A 23,485-nucleotide genomic window follows, 5' to 3' on the forward strand; every position below is an offset into this window, starting at 1 on the left:
AGATACTGATTCGTTGCGTAATATCATTTATTTAATTTGTTTATTGTATACTTTATTCATATTTTTGCATGGATATTATTCAAATTTAGTTTTTCAATGATGCTTCATTGTGTCGAGCTTAAAGGTAATGGTTGAACAATAAAATCACATAAATACAGTTTAATATTTAATATTTATTTATTGACCATCTCTTAGCTTAAGACAGGAAACATTTATAAAATAGCAGCTAGTCACAATAATAAAATTATGATAACATTTACAAAACGTTCTCTTAAATTTACTATTTCACAAACGAGTAAAATACTTCGCCTCTTGGAACATTGCTTTAAATATATCATGTATTGTAAGATGCCACATATACATATTAATAACTTAAAATTAACGTATCTATGTGTGTAAAAGAAATTGTAATAGGAGTTAGGAAAAGCAAAAGTAATAATGGTATCATTTGGGAAGGTCTATCAGCATTGGACGTCTGACACAATGGCGATGAAGAATAGAACAGGAAAACTGTCCAGAAATTGACTAAAGATAGCTAGAAATTATTATAATACTTAGTTACATTTACGAGGTAATTATCGGCGTTTGTATTCGAGTGTGTGTGAGCTTGATTTCTAAATAACCTTTAGGATTCGGATCATATGGTATTGTGTACTTTGTACGTCAGAATATTGGTATTACTCATATCTATTTCCAATTGGTGAACAACTGTTACATCAACCCTTTCTTCCCGTCCCATCCAGCCGCTGAGCTCACTGTGTCTCCCACTAATTTCATTCCATTTCTATTTATAACCTGATTAATACCCAAATGAATTCGTCTGCCTGTACGTACTGTTCATTCTTTGTAGTTTCGTATTTTAGGTCTGAACGATGACTCAATCATTTCAACTGATCCACTGACTCACCAATGCTTGATATTGAAAAACAACTGGGGAATCTATTATTACAATATGCAGGAGTGCCAAGTAAATAAAATTCCAAATAAGCTCAACTATTTAGTTTATTCAAATCTCAACCTCACACGGAACCAATAAAATTATTCAATTGCTTTGGAGTATTATCGACACAATATTACAATTTCTTTCAACACATTCATCTCGATACATTCTTTGTCTCGCTCACTCCCGAGGAGCGCGAGTGAAACAAACGAGAGTTTGATTCAATAATGTGATAGTCTGCAACATCCTTTTCTTTTTCTTACATTTTCCGATCAACACGATTGAATGACTAAAGCTAGAGGCTCGGTATTAAATTATTTATTTTCTAAGAATCTCACATCGTCCAAGGAGTAGTCACGTTTCAACAAGTAATAGTACCAGTACAATGATTCTCCTTACGGCGCGTTGCCATTAATGACAAGCAGATAGGAATGTTAGAAAGCACGATCAAAACAATTCTTGGTCACTTGATACGTTAGAAAATAAAAACCCGTTATAGGACAATACACTTGATTGATACCAAACTTGCTTTACATTTATCAACTTTTTACATGACAACTCACAGTCCGATTACTGAACTCTGTGCGCCCACAAACGTGACCGATTTACAGTATTTTGAAAAATCTACTTATCTGTAAATATGTGCGTTTTATCTTCAATTAATAAAGTACATTTTGCTTGCAAACTTTAACAACTAGTGACCGAAATGTATTAGAACACTAATCATCATTTTTGTATGAATTTCATTTTGTAGACATATTATCATCTTATCATTATCCCCTAATAAGGGCAACAGCTAAGTGTACAAGCGTCTAACTTTATAAATTTTATAATACAATAATGATTATTCAACATTACATACAACATACCAAATGATCAAAACAAAATCATCTACTCGTCACAAATGGTGATCGAAACTCTAAATGCGATCCTACCGTCGGGTAAACGACATTCAAAATTCGGTTAATCCGTATAAAATGGCCGATATAGAAAAGGAATTAATTTTTTAAGCTTTTTTACAAGCACAATATCCAAACAAGTCGGTTGGGAAACTAGCACAAATACGACACACAGGCTAGGCTAATATCACAGGAGTGCTGGGAACGGTGCAGAGACCCACACCACGGCCGGCGCCCGCCGCGCCCCCGCCCGCGCCGCGCCGCGCCCCCGCTCGCCCCCACCTATTTACTATTCAGAGGGGGCGAAACGGGCTACTAGCGATATATTTTGCGACAATTAAGATTTCAAAAGAAAAGGAACTCGCTTGTTCCATGGATCAATTGCACAATCGAACGATTGATTGCTTTCAATCTTATTGCACAACCGCTTGATAAGTAACGCTTTTTATTACACACAATCCCCCAACTTATGAACGTTGTTTAAATTGACTAACACTTGATGCAAGTCTGATATTGGAATTATTTAAAGTTAATATTACCAACGTTCATAAGAGGAAAATAAAGTCTTGTACAAAATAAATTAACAATGTCACGATATTTCTCTAAAACTCAGATACAACCCAATTAAATATCATAATAATGGTAACAAAGCTTTAAATGGTCATAATATAAGCAATAGGGTAACATTTAAATGAACAAAACAAAAAAACGTTTAAATAAAACTTAAAACGATAAAGTAAAACAAAACTCGTTCAAAGTAACTCTCGGACTTGTTAGTAAAATGTGAGGCGCGTGCAAACGTTGGCTGTTGGCCGCCAATGTTGGGCGAACGTTAGTGTCCTCTACGTCGACACGCGCCACATTTGATAAGGAAACTAAAACCATCGAGTTACTGGTGACACACACACATACGTCACGAATTTTCCTTTATCATCTTACTGACTACTAGTTTTGTTAGCAATTATACTCAAATTGAAAATATTCCGTTAAGACTTGATTCCAAGTTGCCAACATTATCGTCCTTATTATTCCAATCACAACGTGTATGTGTGCATCGAGAACGCCAGTTTTCACTCTATTCAGTTACGTGTAACCGATCTCACAAAGGCAGCACAAAATAATACTATTCGAATAAAACTAAGTAAGCGTGGAAGTTTTGTTACCGCTCATCTACGCAACCGTTCCCAGTCGTTTTGCACTATCTCTTAATCACTATTTACTTTACAGTACAATAATATAACATAATAATTATCACTTAAAACTATGCCTCCGTTATGAACCGTTAAACTTGCACCACAAGTGAGGGCAGCGCGCCGCCTCACTGTAGCGACAACACACATTCAGAGTCCTCTGTTCGATAAAAATTAATCGTTGAACACTAATTGGACCGCGCCCGTCGGCAGCGCCTGAGCAACTTTCACTAAATAATAAAAAACACGCTAACAAAGTAAGTACTCTTCTTAAACAACAAAGAATTGGCTAAACGTCGACAGTCCGTTCCGGGTAACGTAAACTATAAACACGAATCAATAGTCCAGTGATTCTTGAGCCACGGTGGTGGACCGCCGCGGGCTCGGGCCGGAGCGCCGTCTCCGGCAGCCGAGCGTCTGGACGCGCGCGGCACGCAGCCTGCGGCTCGCATCAGGAGCACGCGAACACAGTGTTCGCTTACAGTGAGGTGTGGAGGTGCGCAGGACGGCGCGGTCATGAGTCCAGAACGGTTAAGAGCCCAGGAGGCAGCAGGGGCACGTCTTGTCGTGGCATCTGTCGCGCTAGTTGTGCACAGCCGAGGTTGGCGTCGCCCAGCTCCGGGATGGCGTCGAGCAGTGCCAGGCACTCGTCCTCGACAGCACGTCGCGCCTTCTTCCCTACCCACGAGTCATCACATTCCTCCCGCGCTCGTCGTCGTCTCGCCTCTTTCTCTCGACGCGCCTCTTCACTCAGTCGGCAGTATGTGTTGTTAATGCACACTGAACGCCTTAAGTCTCGCGCGGGGTCTTCAATATTCTCTAATTTTTGTGAGCAGATCTCAATGACCCGCTTTCGTTCTTCATTGGCGCGGAGGCGCGCCGAGATCATGGAGAGCTTGGGCCTAGCGGCGGGCTCAGTGCGTGGCGGTCCAAACATGTCGTCCTCGAAGGCGTCGGCGATCTCCGCGCCGCGTGAGCTCTCGCGCTCCTCTTGCGGCGTCATTCTGTAACAAAAACGCGGACACATTAGCACATATTAGCAAAACGTAAATTTTCGTAATGGGACTGGAACAAGAACAACCGGAAAGTACCGGGAAATTTTATACAAAATTATGAGTCACGTATTCGACCTTTTTGAAAGATTTAAAAAATTAACGCTGCAACTCATTAATCACAAAGACAATATTATATGAAAACCGTGACGGAATGTGAACGAGTCAAGGAGAAGCCCTAATTATTTCATAATAACAAGTACTAGGTCAATCGGAGAACAATGCATCGAAGTCCGAACGGGCCAATCAGGTTCACAACTCGTTATAATCCGCTCTCCATTCGCAATCACATCAAAACTACAACAGATATTAGCGAACAGGTTTTAAAGATAAAAAGCACCTTGAAATGCATTTCGTCAACACCTACCTAAATAAATCAGGGGAAATGATGAAGAACCCTGACATAAACATGTTCGGCAATTCACTAAGACTTGATCACTTTAAAAATGGTAACTCCAATGTCACAAAGTTCAAAACACTGGCACAATACAGGCGCGCAATTCGTCACTTTGTCCTCGACGACTATAAAAAAGCAAAAAGACACAAATAAAACAAAAATAAATCGTGCGGTGAGCGGCGTGCGCGCAGCTCGACGACCACTCGGCGAATGACAACATACCTCGCTGTAGATAAGACATTGAAAAAGCCAATTGCGTCATGTACTGCTACGTACGTATGGAGAGGAAACGGATGACGTAGACCGAAGCCGTCATTTTAGACGCTGCTGCTTGCTGGTCATGACTCGACGCATAAATTTACTACTAGACAAAAGAGGCGAGTAATATTTTCTGCCCAAATAATGTACAATACGTAACCCAATTGCAATAGATCCAGTAAACGAGGAAAATACGTTTTCCTGTTCGATAAAACACTTGTATCTTGACAAAATTAATAGGCTACAAATGCTAATGTTATTGAAAAACCCACATAGATATCAACAATGGGAAAACCGGGATAGTATAATTTGGAGTTATTTCCGAAAATGTATATAAACAATATGGAACAGCATCGATTATGGAAGAACTTACATCCGAAACGAGACTGGCACAAGAAATCATCGTCCGGGGTAGCAAGAACGCTCAAAGGACACTTGAGGTAACAATGTTACTCCGCGACCTTTACAATTGGTTACGTTACGAACTACTAATACAAGAATACAAGAAAACCAAAGCCTAGGGGTAAATTTCAAAGACTGAGTCCGTAGAAGGATGAAAGGTCTTAACTTGAGTACTAAAATCATGGAACAAAAGAAGAAGAGATAATACCTTAGATTCTTGGATATGATTATCCAACAGCGGAGCAAAATTCTCTTTTTATTGATTTTAAAAGAAAAGATGGAATAATATCTCGAATAGCCAAAACATAATCACTTCGGTTGTGAGAACGACGCTGTAAATTTAAAGCTTCTACGAAATCCTCTAAACAGAACTACAAAAGTGTACAAACTAAGCAAGGATTCATAAAAACTGAACTAGTTCTAGTGTGAAACACGTTCGTTCGAAAACTTATTATCGAAAAGACGTTACACGCTACGTGTTTTTGCACTAAAATAGCCCTTTACCAAGAATCCTTTGAACCCAAAGCTTTTGTTTTAAAACCTGATTCATAATAATATGTGTATCTCTTATTGCGTTTTGATTATTACAACCGTCTGTATTATTTTACAGGTAGCCGCATTATGTTATAAAACCAAGGTTATCTGAGAACAAAAAGATTTGCCACTACAGAATGCAATTACTTGGAATTCTTCACCTTTTAAATTAAAAGCAATCGCGTATAGATAGCTTTAGAAATTACAAAAAGAGAAAAGACTATCGATAGCTTTCGAATCAACCACAAAAGAATGTGAATACAATTATACTAATTGAACTGAATCGGAAATTTTCATTACCTGTTAAAACATAAAATTCCATGTTACTCCAATACAGAGCTACGTAATGAGCGAAATATTAATTTCAGCATTAAAATGTGACGTAATATTGAGTTGAAACAGCTAATATCGATGTTGCTAACTGTTATTGCATATACCTATCGAAAATACTATTACTTTTATTTAAAGTGATGTAATAAAAACTGCAGTAAACACGTTGACAGCCACTTTTGACATTTAAATATTCGGTAAACTTTTTTTTCAACCATAGACTAAACAGTTTATGATTTTAAACTTTTTGGATTTAAATTGTGTTCATCGAAGAGTTTCACGTGTTTTAGTATTTTACGTAATATTTATTTTTTAATCTTATTAATAAGTACATTCTTTTTATGTGATTCAGAACCAATTCACACAGCACACAGATATTATTTTTCCCTATTGTAGATGATGGTTTACCTATAACTAGGTAGTTATAATAGTTTATGTTTCAGCCACGCTACCTATATTGATTTTTCAAGCAAGTTTTCCTTGAATTGTTACAACAAAATAAGATTATTTTCTCTGTAAAGAAATCTGACTGTTCTTTGTTAACAATAGCTGCCATGGCGTAGAAATCCAAATTCAAATTAAAACCATAATCAAAGATGAATAAATATGCAATGTGCTACACTTGGATCGTGTTTTGTTATTTTTTCGTGGCGAATGCGCGACGACAGAGCACCGAGTGTTGCCGACCCCACCAGTTACGATCTAATAAATCTCGCCCGCGTCGACCGACGCTACTGCCTACCTGCACTTTCTTTTCTCTGTCCCACACGAGCCGGGGGCAAGAATCCACGGATATGTGAATGCCACCATAATATAGGGGACTTTTTTGTAACATTTGACATTAGTAGATGATGCGACGGCTGCTAGTTCGTCATTTCAAACATTTAATGTAAATCTCCACAGTTTTCGGATTTATGTAGGACAGTATAAACAATGCAGCATTTGAATAAGGTATTCGTTATCAATTCTCTTCGCTTTCAACGAATAAGTCATGTCATGACACAAGTAACATGACTGTATGGTTAACTTTATAATGTGAAAACTTTTTCTTTCCCGTTCCACGATGATTTATTTGCTTCAAAAGTTTATGTATTGCTTCATTCAAAGTGATAACATGCTCTCGTTTTTGGATCTTTGTCGTGTAAGGAACATTCGTTGAAGTTGGAAAATACCGCTCGTGAGATCTAATTTACAACAATCTGACTTAATAGAAGGTTGGTAGGGCCGTATGGTGTAAAAGTGGTTCACTCGCTTCTACTTGAACAAAATAAAGGCGAGATTGCATTAGGAATCATTGGCAGACGTAACGAATCCCAATCCACTTCGTGTAGACATCCTTCGAGGTAATAAATGTTTCTCCGACGTACTTATTTTTTGCTAAACCGCTTTAGATCACGTAGGCGTTTTGATAGAACACCTTTTATGGAGAGCGTATGATACGATGAATTAGCGAATGTAGGTGGTAACGTATTACCGATACGAAACAATTGTTTGACGATCTCTCGAACAGAGATTTTTCTCTAATTTCCCGCATCGTTGTACGCTTTCACGTTATTCTCTGTCGTGCCCTTAATCGCTAGTTTCATTTTTCGTTTGTTCCCTTACAACATGGTGAGAACATAAATCGTTTTCTTTAGATTTATTAATTCTATAACTTATTTGTAGTTTTTCAGACTTGTCTAGAAAAAAGAAAAACGTGATTTGATCAAAGTTCTGCTTGTGCCGTGCTCATATCGATTTAGATATTTGCATTCTTAAAAGTAGGTGTGCCAAATTTATTATTCTATATCCTATTATCAAATATTTGTTTAATAGTTTCCATTGACATTTGAAAAATTACAAAAATTCACATGTGTGTAGGTAAATGTGTTGCAATTGACGTCGATGTTGGGATTGTCCGATGTCAGTCCCAGTGTTGCGTCACCGGGCCGTGCCGTGAGTATTACATCAATTCTATCTTTTGTTCATTAATATCCATTATAATTTTACTGTACTAGTGTACTTGAAATTCATTTCTAATTATTTTATTAAGGGTTTTAGTCCCAAAATTCAGTTTGCTAATCATACATCATGTTATTTGACAGTGTAACACCAATAACATGATTCAATGTTGCACATCAAAGAATTTTCTATGGAAGTGGGTGAATCATATTTTTGAAACAATTACCCACACAAAGCCCTGTCGGCTTATGTAAGTAATGACCTCACAATGGGTTCTACCTTTCTAGGTCGCAAGTAACGATTAATTAATTCTGTTTCTACTATAAGAAGGGACCTATTGTAGAACAACTTCGAACTTCCTTTGCAAGATTTTTTACTTTTTATCCATACTTTAACAAGATCGTTTCGGTTTACTCGTTGTAAGGAAATTATTCAAGCGTTTTATCAACAGAGTTAAGTCTTGTTTCCTTTTTAACGTTTATAGACGTGGCATCTGTTTATGAGATGGTGTTTAGTTAAACAGATTTTGGAAAGAAAACATGTTTGTGATCGTAATGGTCTATTGCTGTAGAATCTACACATGTTCTAAGATGATACAAAGCATCATCACCAGTTATGGAAGTTGCCCTTTTACGGCATATCACGAGGATTGTTTGAACAAGTTATTACCATGCGTCATTACTGTGAAGTCATGCTAAATGGAATCGTTGCAGAAATTTCCCCATTCAAATAAGCGCGGTGACATTGATATTCGAACATAAACAACCTGATCATATGCTTACTCCAAAGAATAGCCTTTACAATACTGTAGAAGTATTTGAGACGTACAAAGGAAGCCGTAAAAGCCTAATACTGAGTAATTTAGCATGTGAGGTAGTTAAAATGTTTAATGTAATATAGTTTGCGTGTTTAAATCGAGCGCCATATAACGTTGATAGCCCACAGCAGACAATGGATGCGACTCACTGCGTATAAATCACGGATAATGGCTACGTAGTTGACGCGGTTTTTAAACTTATTGACTCTGTTATAGATACTACGAACATTGTTGTTGTTCGATGTTAAGGGGAATATGTCGCTGTTACTTTTGATAACCAAAATCAATATTTTTACACTGGATGTATAAAATTCGTAACTTAACGTTTCTAAATGTGTACGTAGGAAGTAAGTTTGTATTAAAGTTCTCCGATACCAAACAATCACAAGCTGAACATAAAATACTTAGTTCACAAGTTATTTAAGCTCTATTTTTCCAGTTTACTAACAGAAGTAGTGGAGCTCTTGGCACGTTTCCCACGTCAGTAAAGTTTATAATATTCTACGTAAGAGACGCTGATATAGTGCTGTCCCTTTTTGGCTCAACACCTGCAAATGATGATCTACATAAAATTTAGACATAAGCAGAAAATTTGAGGAAATTAAATTTCCGAGTACCTACGAAAAAAATTAAAGAAGGATGAACGTTTTTTGGGAATTTCATAATTCTACGAAAGTTATGATTCATATTGAAGTTGGTTAAACATAAAATGTTATTTCTCGAAAACCCATTTGGTATAAACACCTATGCATAGGTAAATGAACGAATAAAACATATTGATAAACAAGCATCATTGATGTAGTTAAATTGAATGTAAAATCGACAAAATTAACACGGGTTAAAAATATACCTGATTTGGGAGAAAACAAAAGTACTTTTAAAATGGATGCAGAGTTTGATGCACGAGAAGCAAATATCCTTCAAGGTAAAAAAAGAAACGGTAACATAAATGGCACGTGTGAACAAATAAATGAACAGAGTGTTAAGGAAGCCAAAGAAGTAAGCACCGTGGTGTTTCTGCCTACTACCAAAACAGAGAGATAATAGTTATTCAAAAAAGATAAAATGTTTCATAAAACTTGTTCGGGCCGCTTTGAGAACGAACTTGGGTGGGGTCAAGTAATGATTTGATTAACTTATGTTCTGTAGATAATTTTATTTGTAAAATGTAATCGAATACATGATAAAGACGTTGTATTGCAGAGATTGATTAATATTTTTGTAGCGCTAAAATCGAAGCTGTTTAGAAATGTAATGTAGGTAGTTGATGACTGTACTCGTGGTGAATTTTATGATAAGGCTGATGTAGGTGTAAGCTATATGAGATTTTGTAGTACAGATAGGTACACTGCAGTCGAAAATATTTATTTCATTATTTTAAGGGTAAGTTATGATCTAAAACTTCTTTGTTTGGCAACTTTACGTATCAGTCTTTAAAAAAAAAACTTAGTTTTCGTTTGAACGTATAAAATACCATTTTTCTGCAAATGACTATATGTACAGTCATTGCATTATACACGTATGGTATTAAAAAATTACCAATATCTGCACTCGATTATCAAAATACAGCGATTAAACAAACGATAAGTACTTATATGGAACATCAATTCCAAATCAAAATTTCACAAATAATATCGAGTCACGAAACCCTATTCTGAAAATCTCGGTAGTAGAATTCGAATACCGTTTGTCACGCTCTTACAGTGCGAGAGAGATAGCGATACCCGATCGTCGAACAAAAGGACCCTTAGAAAATAAATTATACCACAATAATCCACTCGCAGAAACCAGTAACGCAAATGCATCTATAAACTTTTTCTCCCTTAATTAGTTAAAGTGAAGCGTCGAAAAGTCGATAACTGTTATTATTGAATAGATAAGTTTTATTATTTTATTTACACACAATACCGCCCGGCACGCACACAGCGTAATGATATAGCGCATCGGTACATTACTTACTGTTACACGATAAGATACTTTTTAAAACATCACTTTCCTTTGTCTGTCCTATCTCTTTCATTCCAAACATGTATTAAGATTCTTGCATCTTTATTTATTTAATCTTCTTGGCTTTTTTCTAGCTTCTGTTTACTATTTTCTTCATCTTCATTAAGTATTATTTCACTGACATTAAGTATTTCAGTATCTATAAATTCTTAAAGTTCAACAATAAATTTCTTTGAAACAAATCCTTCAGTCTTAAATACCAAAGAAAGTTACTCTGTATTACGACAGCTACCTTTAAACGAGCAATTAAAATATTACGTGCTTACAAAAATGTTTATTCACAACTTAATATTACGTAAGAAATTACCAATTAAACTATTGACTCCTTTGTTTGAAAAAAGTTTCGAAAGCCAAAATTATTTAAATAAAAATTAAATTTCAATACCCCAAAACTAATTAATATAAATTAAAATACATTACCTGAGTTAACAATCCAAGAAACAACAGTCCACAAAGTAAGTACAATAATACACTTGAATAGTTCAAAAATTCCAAAACTAATAACAATGATACGACACGAAACAATTTAAAAATCGAACGGTTAAATTAAACATAATGCCAACGAGGTGTATCACATAAAACGATCAACTTAGCACTTGTCCAAACAGGCGAGTAGCGAGCACTACATAACTAAATGGAAGCGAGTCGCGAACGTGTGCAAGTGACGGCTCCGCGCGCCGAACTGCCGACCTGCGTCTGTACTGTACTCCTACTCCCGTACATAAGTTGTGGTGATTTACAGAGGGCGCGCGGGCGGCCGAGCGCGGCCCATGGATGCTCCCCTAGCGAAGGATACCTCATTATCCTCACTGTAATCCGTGTGCCTTTTTGATAATTTTTATTTATAGGGTGTCACTGCTGTTGACCCCTTTTTTAATATCTCATTGCGATTGTTGGCTTATCAAGTAAACGCCACTTGTTCGTCTACTCTATAAAGATAAAGATTTTAAGTAAAATATTAACACGTTCTGAGTTTTAAAAGTTAATTGCCGTTTATATTAGTGCATGCTTCGAATTGCTAAGGTTATATAGTAATTTATTGAAATTGAAGCAAAATTCTAATTCATTAGTATATCGCTCGATCACAAAAAAAATATTGCTCAATTGATATTCAAGGCTACGACCAGCTTTGATTGTACATTTGCTGTACTGTATCTCGCTAATGTGATGTAGACAATTAAGTTTGAAGCCATTTAGAACGCTGCTGCAGTGAAATATTTTGGTAATACACTCGTAATTAGAAGTAAGGAATTTGGGTCTAGGTGACTTCGTAGATACACAGGTAAATGCTGAGCTTATTAAAAGACAAAACAATCATCTGGATGTTAGAATATTTTTAGAACATACATTAGACCCAGTCTTGAATTATCTAAGGTTTCTATTTGAATGTTTATGCATTTCTCTTCTCTAGCTATAAAATGAAACTGTTAAACTAGCTTCTCTTAACGTTATTTGCAATGTTTTACTGGCAAAGGAAATTTCTATTCCCTAAAATGTTTTGACTTGTTTAGTCCTACAGAGGAAATAGAAATCAAAATGTCTTATCATTTGTTCGATTCCGTTGTAGACTGTGTTTCTAAACGGGTCCCTTTTTTACGTTTTTGTTCGGATTATTCGTCACCATGACTATGGATTTGTATATTGCGATCGGACAATTAACTGCATAAAAAGATCGAACCGTACCGACCTTCATCGATGTGTAAGCACGCACAATATTATAAACATTGGCAGTTGGCGCTGCTCGCATTTGCATTATTCACATTTCATTTATAGTCATTCTTATTACCTATATCTTCATTTTGAACTGTTTTATGTGAATTTATAGGGTTTGTAATTTACCAAAAGACGTGGTCTTTAAATTATTGACTATAAAGACCACGTTGGTCTTTTTTTTCTAAAATATTAACATGAACAGTAAATGCATCGATCACAAGTTCCGAGCGAAGCCTGTTATCAAAATCAGTCGTTAAAAAGTTACTACCTGAGCTTGGGTTGCCCTTGGCATGAGGCCGACAATACAAGCAATATTCTGTCATAGTTTACTAATAAACTTCTCAACCATTGGTCAAACACTTTAAACAGTTGCAAATAAGAAATGAAGCTGTTTATTATTTTAATGAAGTTTTCTTTTGTAGCGGTTAAAAACAATCAAAGATGTAACAAACGTGCGCATATGTTATAAAAACCCACATGAGTCACTTGTTGCAATACAAATGCAATTTTCGAAAATACCACGATTTAGATATTAGAGAAGCTTAAAATATAGGATAGAAAATATTTTAATGGTTAAAATATTTCATTTAGGTAATTACTACTTGAGAATATTCATTGCGCTATAATAACTTTGGCAAAAATGATCAAGATTCGCATGAATATCAATTCTGCTTGCAGAGTATAGTCGTAACGATAATGTAAGAGTAGTTTCATATTGATAATACGTCTGTGTTGAATAATTGAATACATTTAAATTTGAATGAGAGCCAAGCAGTGACACAAGCAGATGTTAGATCGACCCTCAAACTGCCATATTCAATCAACCGCGAAGGTGCAGCTCAACGCTGCTAGCCGTATAAAAATAATTGTCCTAACACTGATTTATCGTTATCATCCGATGTTTTATCTATTTGTGAACTTGGTCCGATTGTTATTCTTCGTAAAGTGAGTATATATAGCCCGTAAAATTAGGGTCGGAAACGATCGGTCGGGTTTGAGAATGCGGAAGTCGGGAGTGAGCCGGAACGCATCACAGCGTTGATAACGGCTGGTTGGTGTAACCCGAATATCGGAGGATGGCAGGTCGAGGTTCAATAATTGCGGACCGTCAAGACTTTCACCTTCGGCGCGCGGCGGCCGCGCTCCAAGGCCACCGAGGCACCGTTCACCGTAACTTCCGCCCGCAGCCCGTGCCACGGGCCGCGACACCGGCCGCCGCTCGCGATCGCGACGTCTCGCGCTTTTGCAATCACAATTTCGGAAAGCGGTACCAGTGCAACGGCCTCAAGTCGCCGACACTGCCAGAATAACGGTGGACGAAGGCACTCGTTCTTATGTAACACTCAAGGAAATGACAATTGGCTTTTTGCAAACTGGAACGATTGATAGTGTCGAAAACTCGACAGAGATAACGAATGATGGTAACAAATCTAAGGTCTTATTTCACACTATGTACGAGTATGTACATAGTAGTACATATATTAATATTTAATGCACTGCCAAAGTATCTATGTTAACTGCTACATTGTAAGGAGTGTCAAAATTGCCCAGTTCTACAATTAAATCGCATATCAAGTAGTAATTAAAGTACAAAATTATTCTGCAATAAACTCAATCATTAGAGCAACACTACCAATTACTATTAAGAATTACGATCCTAATTAGTACAACACAAAAGATATTAACTGCATTCTCAGTACGCTTGATAACAGCTATATTAAGTTCACCTTGACTGCCGCTAGATGGCAGTGTCTGACCCCGAAACATTAAAAGATAATCACGAAACTTATATTGTAACGTTCTCGCCACAGATTGATGACGTCACAGTATGTATTACAATATATTTCGTACTTATGTATTGAAGTACGTAGGTGTGCATATACCTTATAAATGATATAGGTTATGATGCCAGCCAACACAAGGTTCTCTGGCAACGTGTGTAGGCACGTTTATATGTACTTAGGTAGGTATATAATGTTTATGTATTTACGGGTTCGCAAATCAGTCTAATAGCTTAGTACATTTGGGCGAGATATGGCTTCGTGATGACAGATGGACAGTGATCATATGATTTCACTTAGTCATCGTAGCTTATCGCTGTTACAGTTGCGATTTGGGAGCGAAATGAGATAATGGTTACCTACACTGAATGTTATCAGACTCAATTATAGAATCAGAAATGTGTCATCATTTATTCTGAAAGAAACTTAATAAAGGACTATTATTCGTTTTAGTAGCATCCTGTATGTTCACGGTAACTATTCGCTCAAAATTGTGACAAATATTATTTTTTCTTTATTTGACTTTTGTCATCGATTAGAACTGTGTTTTTTAAGTATGGTATGTTACAAATTGCAGACTAGCCCGTGATAGTCCATGATCCTGTATTATGTTAAGCAAATGCACTTCCAGCCAGACTTGAAGACAAACAGAAGCCCTTGAGGCGGAGGGAATGTGGATTTTTTGCTTCTAGCACTTTTATTAAGTCCTTTGCGAGCTCTCAAGCTTAACTTTCCACGGAATATTGTTTAGCAGCTTCCCATTGTCGGAGACTTGCTGACTGGAACTACTGGAAGTGTTGCAGACGAGTTTTAGCTGAGAATTTTCAACAAACTAATTAACATATTTGATAGTGGGAATATGAAGATGAAGATACACTACGAACCAAATTCTGGCTAGAATTACATTGTTCTTCGATTTACGGTAAGAAAGTTATTGTTATTCATGGATTAATAAATGGAGTTGTACATTTCGAAACCGATCGTGGTGAAGCCTAAATATAGTATTGTGAGTTGACCTACATTGTATATTTTAAATTATGCCAGTATATTTTATTACAATATTCTCAACCCGTGGCAGTAAAGTGATGAATTTATTATTATCGTTACTTTTTATATTATTTTTACTGTTTACTCTTTAATTTATTGGAACGAATAAGCGATACATAAATGATTTGGATTATAAACCAATTGTGAAAGAAAATGTAGTATGTATGTAGTTAAATATACTAATAATAGGGTTGATAGTTGCTATTGCACTAAAGATGACAGAAGAGGACATTTCAGTTGACAAAACGTTAATAAATAATAGTAAATTGATGCTATTCATCGTATGTATAGTAGAATACATAGGACGGTATTTGATCAATGACATTGTATGCAAACTAATGGGATCGAGTTCAGGGATTACGTGCAATTGAATGGTTGACGGAAGTAGCGGGGAATGCAGCTCAACTCGCTATTTTATTAACGTTTTTATAGTTTCCATTCACTCTCGAATGAGTACTGAACTAAATTGAGCGAGTGAATGAAGATTGTGGACGATGACTTTGGATTTTTATGAAAAATTTTGTGTTTAAGATTACGATTATATTTATCATAATTGGATTTTATTTTTAGTTTTTCCATGTGTCATTGTTAAAAATTCATGATAAAAAGTGTATTTTCACAGCAGTTTTCAATGCGAATCGCTACTATTTGTTATAATTGCTGCATAATTATTACGTGGAACCATATGTGGCTTTAAATTAAATGTTATGTACGATGCGATAAGTTAAAACAAACAAAGTAATGTACTACCTATTAACTAAACTGAAACATTTCTTAACTATATTGCAATAAGGTTGAAAATGGTTTGAGGAAAATTATCTTTTAGGGTAGCTTCACGTGCTATTGTCTTTACGTTTCCATATTTAAATGAAAATTGGATAGAAAAAGAAAACGCTAAGAATTTTCACCTTATTAGGTAAAAAGGAAAAACGGTCAAAATTGTCTGTCTTTTGTAGAAATTTGTCGAAAGGTCGTACGTTCAATGGTTGGGTGCCTACGCGTTAGTTTTTTAATAAAAAAGCTTGGTACTATTGGGACGATTAACACGTCCTGTTGGGATGGTTCAGAATACAGATAGCTGCGTCTATATCGTCTAGACAAGACTGTGGAATATGGATTCAGGCTGCGTTGTTACATATCGTCCGCTTTCAATTTAACCAAGTTTTTCTTCTTTAGCTTTTTTTCTTTTTTCATAATTCTCGTGTTCTTAGTTGATTGCGTTTTGTTTTTTGATGTGCCAGGTTTTTTTTAAAGCTGTTTTAGGTAAGGGAGAGGCCTTTGTTCAGCAGTGGACGTCTTCTGGTTGTTGATGATGATGATGTTTAAGGTATTGAACTTATATTCTAGATTTGCAAATGTTTTATAATGATGTGTTCATTTTCAGGTCACGGTCAGTATATGTGTAATACCTGTATATTGTAATAGATTTCCTTATTGTAATGGGTATGTGCTTTTATTTACTTATTTCCTTCTACCTTCTAAGGCATTGTCATCAGTGTAACATTTAGATAATTTGTCTTTAAATGTTATATAGCTGACTATCATTATCTTTAGCTCTAATTCTTTTAAATAATGTCTTAGATAAAATGCTTATAAAATTTATTGCCTCCATTTTTACTATTTCACTAAGTGGTAGATAACACTCAATTTTCGCGTCTATTTAAATGTTTTTTGCATCATCCAGATTTTGTCGTAATATTAAGAAAATAATGATGTAATAAAATATGTACACATCAGTCAAAATGACTCATTATGCCAATGTTACTGATAATATGATAATTGATAAGATAGATATACCTGCCTTGCTATTTATAATATTATCTATGTATAAGCCGAGCTATAGATCAAATAAAAATGTTTCATTGAATTCTTGTTTAAAGCCTTAATCCATGTGACAACTACGACCTCTATAGTTATTTTATTACTTAAAAATTCAACTTTCCTTACACGCTTAATATACTTGACATATTTTGGAATAAATATGTATTCGGTAGTTTATGTATTACCGATAACTATTCGCACATTATTACTATTTACTACATCACTATTGTCTTATTCGGTAATTTTATGTGAGTCAAGGTCATTCTTAGATAAATTGCTAGTAGTCAACCTTGGTCCGTTCCTTCCATGTTTTAATTCAACCTTCTTTAAAAACCAAAGTCGTTGCGAGCATTTATCATCCTTATTTGGTTTTAGAACTAATTCTGGTTTTGTTTTTTTTTTAAATCTGACATATTGATCATTTTGAATTAGGATTCCGTGTTTCCTAGTTTGAATTAAGTCCTATTTTTTTATTTGATCCGTTATTGTTTTTGCTGATATAGGTACGGTGTGCAAAAATTTTAGTAGGTGCAGGTACCGTATTGTTGCAGGCTTGTATATGTAAAAGGTCATATAATATTCAAGGCAAAAAAGCAATATTTTGAATTTATTTTGTAATGTTAAGTTTATTTATTCCTAAAATATGATGTACATTACACGGTCAATTGAGTAATACGTTCAATTGTGTTGTAAGCTGCAGAAGTCAGAGTATATTATTGTAATGAATTACCTATCTACATGACATACTTTATGTAATGTCGTACTATTGAAAAAAATCAAATTAATACTAAAACATTGTGCACTAGACTGACGCAGCTGAAAGTACATTTTCAAATAATGCAACTCCTGATAAATCCTAAAAGAGCTAAACTGTCCATCAGTAATGATTGTATTCATGAAGTAATCGGAAACTCTAACCACAATATAAATTAACGGAAAACGAGTTCTCCAATACTGTTTATAGTTACAGCGCGGCATAAAAGTCGACACGTGTCATACATTCATACTACGCTTGTGCAACGAATAATATTTCTTTCTGAAGAAAAAATATGGCCGATAAGGAATAATTACTAACGCTGACACTTTATGCAGTACTAAGTACTATTCGATCCTAGCCATGAACTTTGACGTTTGTACTAACTTCAGTACTGTCAATGTCACTGTCACTTTGACGTTTATTACTTTTTAATTAGACTTTGCTGTTTTTTAATTATAATGCTAACTGACTAGTGTGGGAAACTGTACTCCTTAGCATTACTTATTGATTAAATAAGTACTTATGTAGTTATTGCTCGCAGTAAGTTATCAATCGTTACAGATTATATGTTTTAGTATTTTTAAAACTGTTTTGAACTAGAACAAGCTACTGAGTATAAGATTCCGAATTACACAAAACGGCAAGTGATAAAAAATGTATATTAAAAATCCTCATTAGTAACTCATTCTTGCAAATTACTCTCAGTTTATGATTATGGACTAATAACCGACGCAAGCCCTTCGGGTAGCAGCCATACAAATGAAGTTCCAACTCTCAAAACAGGCTTCGGAAAATAATATTGAGTCTCAACATAAAAATCTCAGGTTTTTAACACTTAAAGTCAGTGGTGGACATAAAGTTGGCAATAATAAACTTTGTGCTCCGTCTCTAGCTCGTAATCATAATAACGCACCGTTCAGTTGTCTCTTAGCTCCGGGAGAAATACTGGTTACAGGACAATAAATTCTTATGTGTCATTCATTCCATCGGCGGTGGTTGAGCTCGTGGCAATTTTTGTTCGGAACATATTTCTTAAGAGGATTGTTTAAAGTCAAGAAACAAATGTCCTTCATGACATTTTTTTTGTACAAATGACAGAAAATTTGGTACCAGTACCTAAAAGAAAATAATGTCCTTCATGACATTTTTTGTGAAAAGGACAGAAAAATTTGTACCAGTACGTAATGTGTAAAATATGTAAAATAACTTAATAGTTCCTCGGGTGCGGGTAAATGCTCACACGAGATTCTCGATTCGATCTGGGTTGGCTAAAAGGGACGATAAATTCTTGACTGTCATTGACCATTGGCTGTGGGTGATTTCATGGAGATCTTTGTTTGGACCTCAATTTGTTGTGAACAATTGTAAGGTAACATATTTGTTAAAGGAATCTTTTTTTGTAGGGGATTATGGGCTCGTGACATTTTTTGTTTGGTGACAGAACATCTAAAGGTTTAATATGGAAGTCTGATAGTTTTTAATGTTTTGTCCTAAAGTAGATATCTTCAGTTAGCCAAAATATTGATCTATTGATTTTTCCTGTTTTAGGGAAAAGCGATCTAGGGTCTATACATAAGGTCTTTCTTCCAAAAACACTCAGGTCTCATCTCTGCTCTTTCTCTCTCTCTCTCTCTTCCAATACAATGTCAACGTGATTTTATGTGTTCAGTTATGATGTAGTGTATGATTTCAATTCCTTTGTTTGTTCTGTCTCAAGGTTACTTCAAGTTATTTTTCCCTTTTTATCAAAAACCTTCGCTGCAATCGTTTACTCAGTCAGTAGGTACCACAATGTATATTTATACGTGTTGAAAGGTCACCAAATGATATATGAATACAAATAAAAGTTAATAGCAGTCTGGAGACTTGTAAAATGACAATAATTAATTAATCATGCAAACATCATAATTACCAACGGTCATACTATGATGAGGAAGAGAGACAAAAAATATCCCCAACAAAAAGTAACAATGAAGAAATTATCTTAATTGCTTATTACTAATAACCAGTATTTAATCATACAAGTGAGTAGTAACTGACGCCCGCACATTGCCTCCAATTTATTTAAATATTTTATTGGAACTGGCAACATCAAAAAGAGTTGCAAAGTAACAAAACTTTTTTGTTTTATCAACTTTTTACTACGACGCCACGTAGCGTAGTGTTGTTCGTAGTTTGCCAAAATGTTTATTTTACATTCATAAGTCATTTCATAATAGGTCTTAGAAATAATTAGATTATTTTTAATTTGAAATTTGCAGTCTGTATACGTATAGGCATATTCACTTTGGTCATTTAGTGTTGGCCTTCGGGCTAATCTTAGCTGATCTATATAAGTACTTATAATTTTGTAGCTATGATAGTGTCATTCAACTGATATTGAGGATCAAATTGTTGCACCATTTGTCCCATCCCCCACTTTATTGTATAAAAGTGTCAGGTTTTTATAATGATTAAGCGTTCGTTGTAACACTTGCCTTACTGCAGCCGGTATTCATTCGGCAAGGTGGCAACGACAATATGGCAATAGCATCCTGATCGCGTGCGGGTAATACGTGCATAAATACCTACTTACTGCGCATTACACCTAAGTACGTATCTACATACAATCTTTTAGTGGATCATATGATATTTATAGCTCATTAGAAATCGTATTAAACAGTTGTAATTGTAGAACTAATGTTAATTTCACGTCAACATGATCGCATACCAATTCATTACGTCATAGGCGTCACTATCCCCCTTCTCTCCTCCCACCGTCCACCCGCCCCCCTCTCTCGACTAAGCACATTATCAATCACTTGTGAGATTATTACGAAAAAGTATTTAGCTGCAGTCTCAATGTTCTTTTTAGTTTTTGAAGGCAGATGTATGTATGTGTCATCCTCAAATGAGGTCAAATAGGTTTGAATCGTAACGACCTTGTTAGTACAACAGTACAACAGGCGCACCTATACCTACACAGCTGTAGTTCTCCCACCAAGGTCACTCGAAAGATACTTACCAAATACCTAAATAAAGTTCATAAATAAATGTGTAAAAGTTCTTTATTCATAGTGTAGCTATGTGTATGTGTGCGTGTGTGTACTCCTGTAGCTTGGTTACCAATTACATCAGAATGCATTAATGAGGACTTTCTTCTTAATCGCATTAACAAATTGTAAGTCTGTGCGCCGCTCCACTTCGACACTCATAATTATAAACGTCAGTTGATGCTATATCAATTAGTGCGTGCCAGATGCCTTTCCACGGAAAACCAGTTTCGGCCCTTTTTATCGCCGCGTCGAGCGTAACCTTTGTTTCTAAATAGCTGCTCTCTTTACGCTTCACTACTTGTATACTTACTTGTAAATAATTAAAACAACTCTCAGCAATAGTATGCATTAATAACTATAAAAAGTGAGAACAATGAGAGTTACATAAAATTCAATTACGACAGAAAAATAAACCGACATAAAAGTAAGTCGATTGTATCCGGCCGACTGTAAAAAAAGTTTAGTGAAGCATTTGCCTACCTGCTAATTAGACAAAGAGCTCGCGATCGCCGCGTCAGTGACAACACGGTACACAAACATGCACACACTGACACATCCGAGATACGATGCGGGAAGCGAGCTAGAATCGGCGGGCAAACGGGCGGGTTCGCGCGTCTGTCCGCGGGCGGCTATCGACGAACACTGGGTTCAGTGGCTGCCCGCAATGCACGCGGCATTCATTGGAGCAACGGCAGAACGGGCACGAGCGAGCGCGTCGAACAGCTGATGGGCCGGCTGCCTCGGCGCACACCTGTGTGCCGCACTCTCTCTTTCCCGCACGCCAGCCGCCGGCGCAGCGTCTTGCCCTGATATCGGCGTGACGTTACCGCCACATCGCCGTGCGACGCATGAACCCCGTGTGAACGACACTCGTGTGCCACATTATCTCGACCAACTGTCGCTACTGCATCAGCCACCACCACCGGAGCTCCCGCTGCACCGGCCGCCTGCCGCCACCAGCCGCTGTTGCTAGGGGCTCAACAAGTGGTTTAGTACACTAATGACTAGACACTTGACGAACGTGAACAGTATACATTGCAAAAATCTGACAAAGATCCAACTGTATACAGACATGAATTAGCAGAATAAGAACAGCCTTGTAACAATGAACAAATTCCTTACATACCAAACGAGCAAGTGTACTCTACAGTCTACACACACTGACGCCAGCCCGTGAGAGTAATTTTGGCAGATATCAATTAGTTGCAGTTTGCAGTACTAGGTGTTAGCAGCTGCGCTAAACAAATCCAAGTGTTCCTACATAAACATTCTGTTCATTATGGTAATGTATTCAAAATATTTGAAAAGTTTTTTGTAATACCGATGCAGATGAGATTGTATGCTCTTCACTTCACTTAAGTGAAGCATTTGATCAGTTATTTATATGACTAATCTGTAAACACAAATATTTAAATAAGTTAGTTTATTTTTATTTGCCACTGCACCTACGACCTACTGCAGTTTAATTAAATTTTTCGATTTTCTTTCTCATACAGCAGACTGGATTTCTCGCCGGCAGCGGCAGGCAAATGGGCACTATAAAACATTTTAGTGGCTAGTCGCTACATCTTACGTGATCACTGACCGCACTTCGGGACTTTCACAACTTTGCTTTTAATTTCCAATGATCTGTAGCCGTTCTACGGTTTTACTATAATTAGCACCTACAACTTCATCTACTTTTAGATACAAATCGGTACGCTTGGAAAATAAACGAAGATACTAGCAATTGAGAACACTATATCACTACATTAGATAGGTCGTATTCTATCGATGCGGTGGTTTAAATTTATACAACACAATCCCGTTATGTCGGGTTTTGTTTTGTTACAAATCATTAGTTGACTCATATATTCCAATGACTTGGATCATAAACAGTAAGTCAAGAATTTTGTTGCATCTTAATTAAAATGCAAATGGCCACAATAGAAATAAACATTTATAACGACCGCCCATGTGCATCACTAAAACCATAAACACGTGAATTAGTGATGTGCACTTGACCGGACTCACTTTCCGGGATTAGTCGGCCGAACGTGCCGAGTGTCGAGTCGTTCGAAATTTAAAATTTCGACCGCGACCGCTCGCGCTCCCGCCATGACGACGGCCGGGCAAGGTTGGCGCGAACACGCCGCCCGTCGAGGTCATTGTACACAGATTTGATGTCCCAAATACCTAATACAGATAGCTAGGACATCAAACTCAGTGTTACAGTGCAAGCGCTTATTGTAGCCGCAACTTATTGGATATTTCCCATGGTGATGTCACTGTTGTTATTCATTTATTGTTAGTAATGAATGCCCCACATGCTAAACCTTAGATTTGCATCATTGGTTGAGTACTCGAAGATATTTATTGCGCAGTAGTTTGTTCGTGTACTGAACATCATTTTTGGTATAATTTTACGGGTACTTAAAAAGAAATGTGATATTTGCCGATTCTATTACACAAATGACTTTAAAAAGAAAAAGAAAGAGGCTGGAAATTAAACAATTACTAATTTATTATTTAAACAAGAATCTAATGCACTATCAAAAATAATAATTTTTATTACATGTATAAAG

At 36.3% G+C, this 23,485-nt stretch overlaps 1 protein-coding gene across 3 annotated transcripts; it reads right to left on the reverse strand.

Moving 5' to 3' along the window:
• Positions 1-153: 153 nt before the first annotated feature.
• LOC118267412 (uncharacterized) lies at positions 154-21,678 on the reverse strand. Of its 3 annotated transcripts, none has more exons than XM_035581387.2 (2): positions 21,402-21,678; positions 154-4,033 (listed from the first exon to the last, which is right to left on the reverse strand). In XM_035581387.2, the coding sequence occupies exon 2, from the start codon at positions 4,030-4,032 to the stop codon at positions 3,544-3,546; it is 489 nt and encodes a 162-aa protein (XP_035437280.1). In that variant the 5' UTR covers position 4,033; positions 21,402-21,678; the 3' UTR covers positions 154-3,543. The 3 variants fall into 3 exon arrangements, with proteins under 3 accessions (XP_035437280.1, XP_035437279.1, XP_035437278.1); XM_035581386.2 differs by lacking the exon at positions 21,402-21,678 and adding an exon at positions 11,188-11,467; XM_035581385.2 differs by lacking the exon at positions 21,402-21,678 and adding an exon at positions 4,449-4,699.
• Positions 21,679-23,485: the final 1,807 nt, after the last annotated feature.

This window comes from Spodoptera frugiperda, chromosome 6 (assembly GCF_023101765.2).
Source record: "Spodoptera frugiperda isolate SF20-4 chromosome 6, AGI-APGP_CSIRO_Sfru_2.0, whole genome shotgun sequence".
In the NCBI taxonomy this organism is placed as follows: Eukaryota; Metazoa; Arthropoda; class Insecta; order Lepidoptera; family Noctuidae; genus Spodoptera; species Spodoptera frugiperda.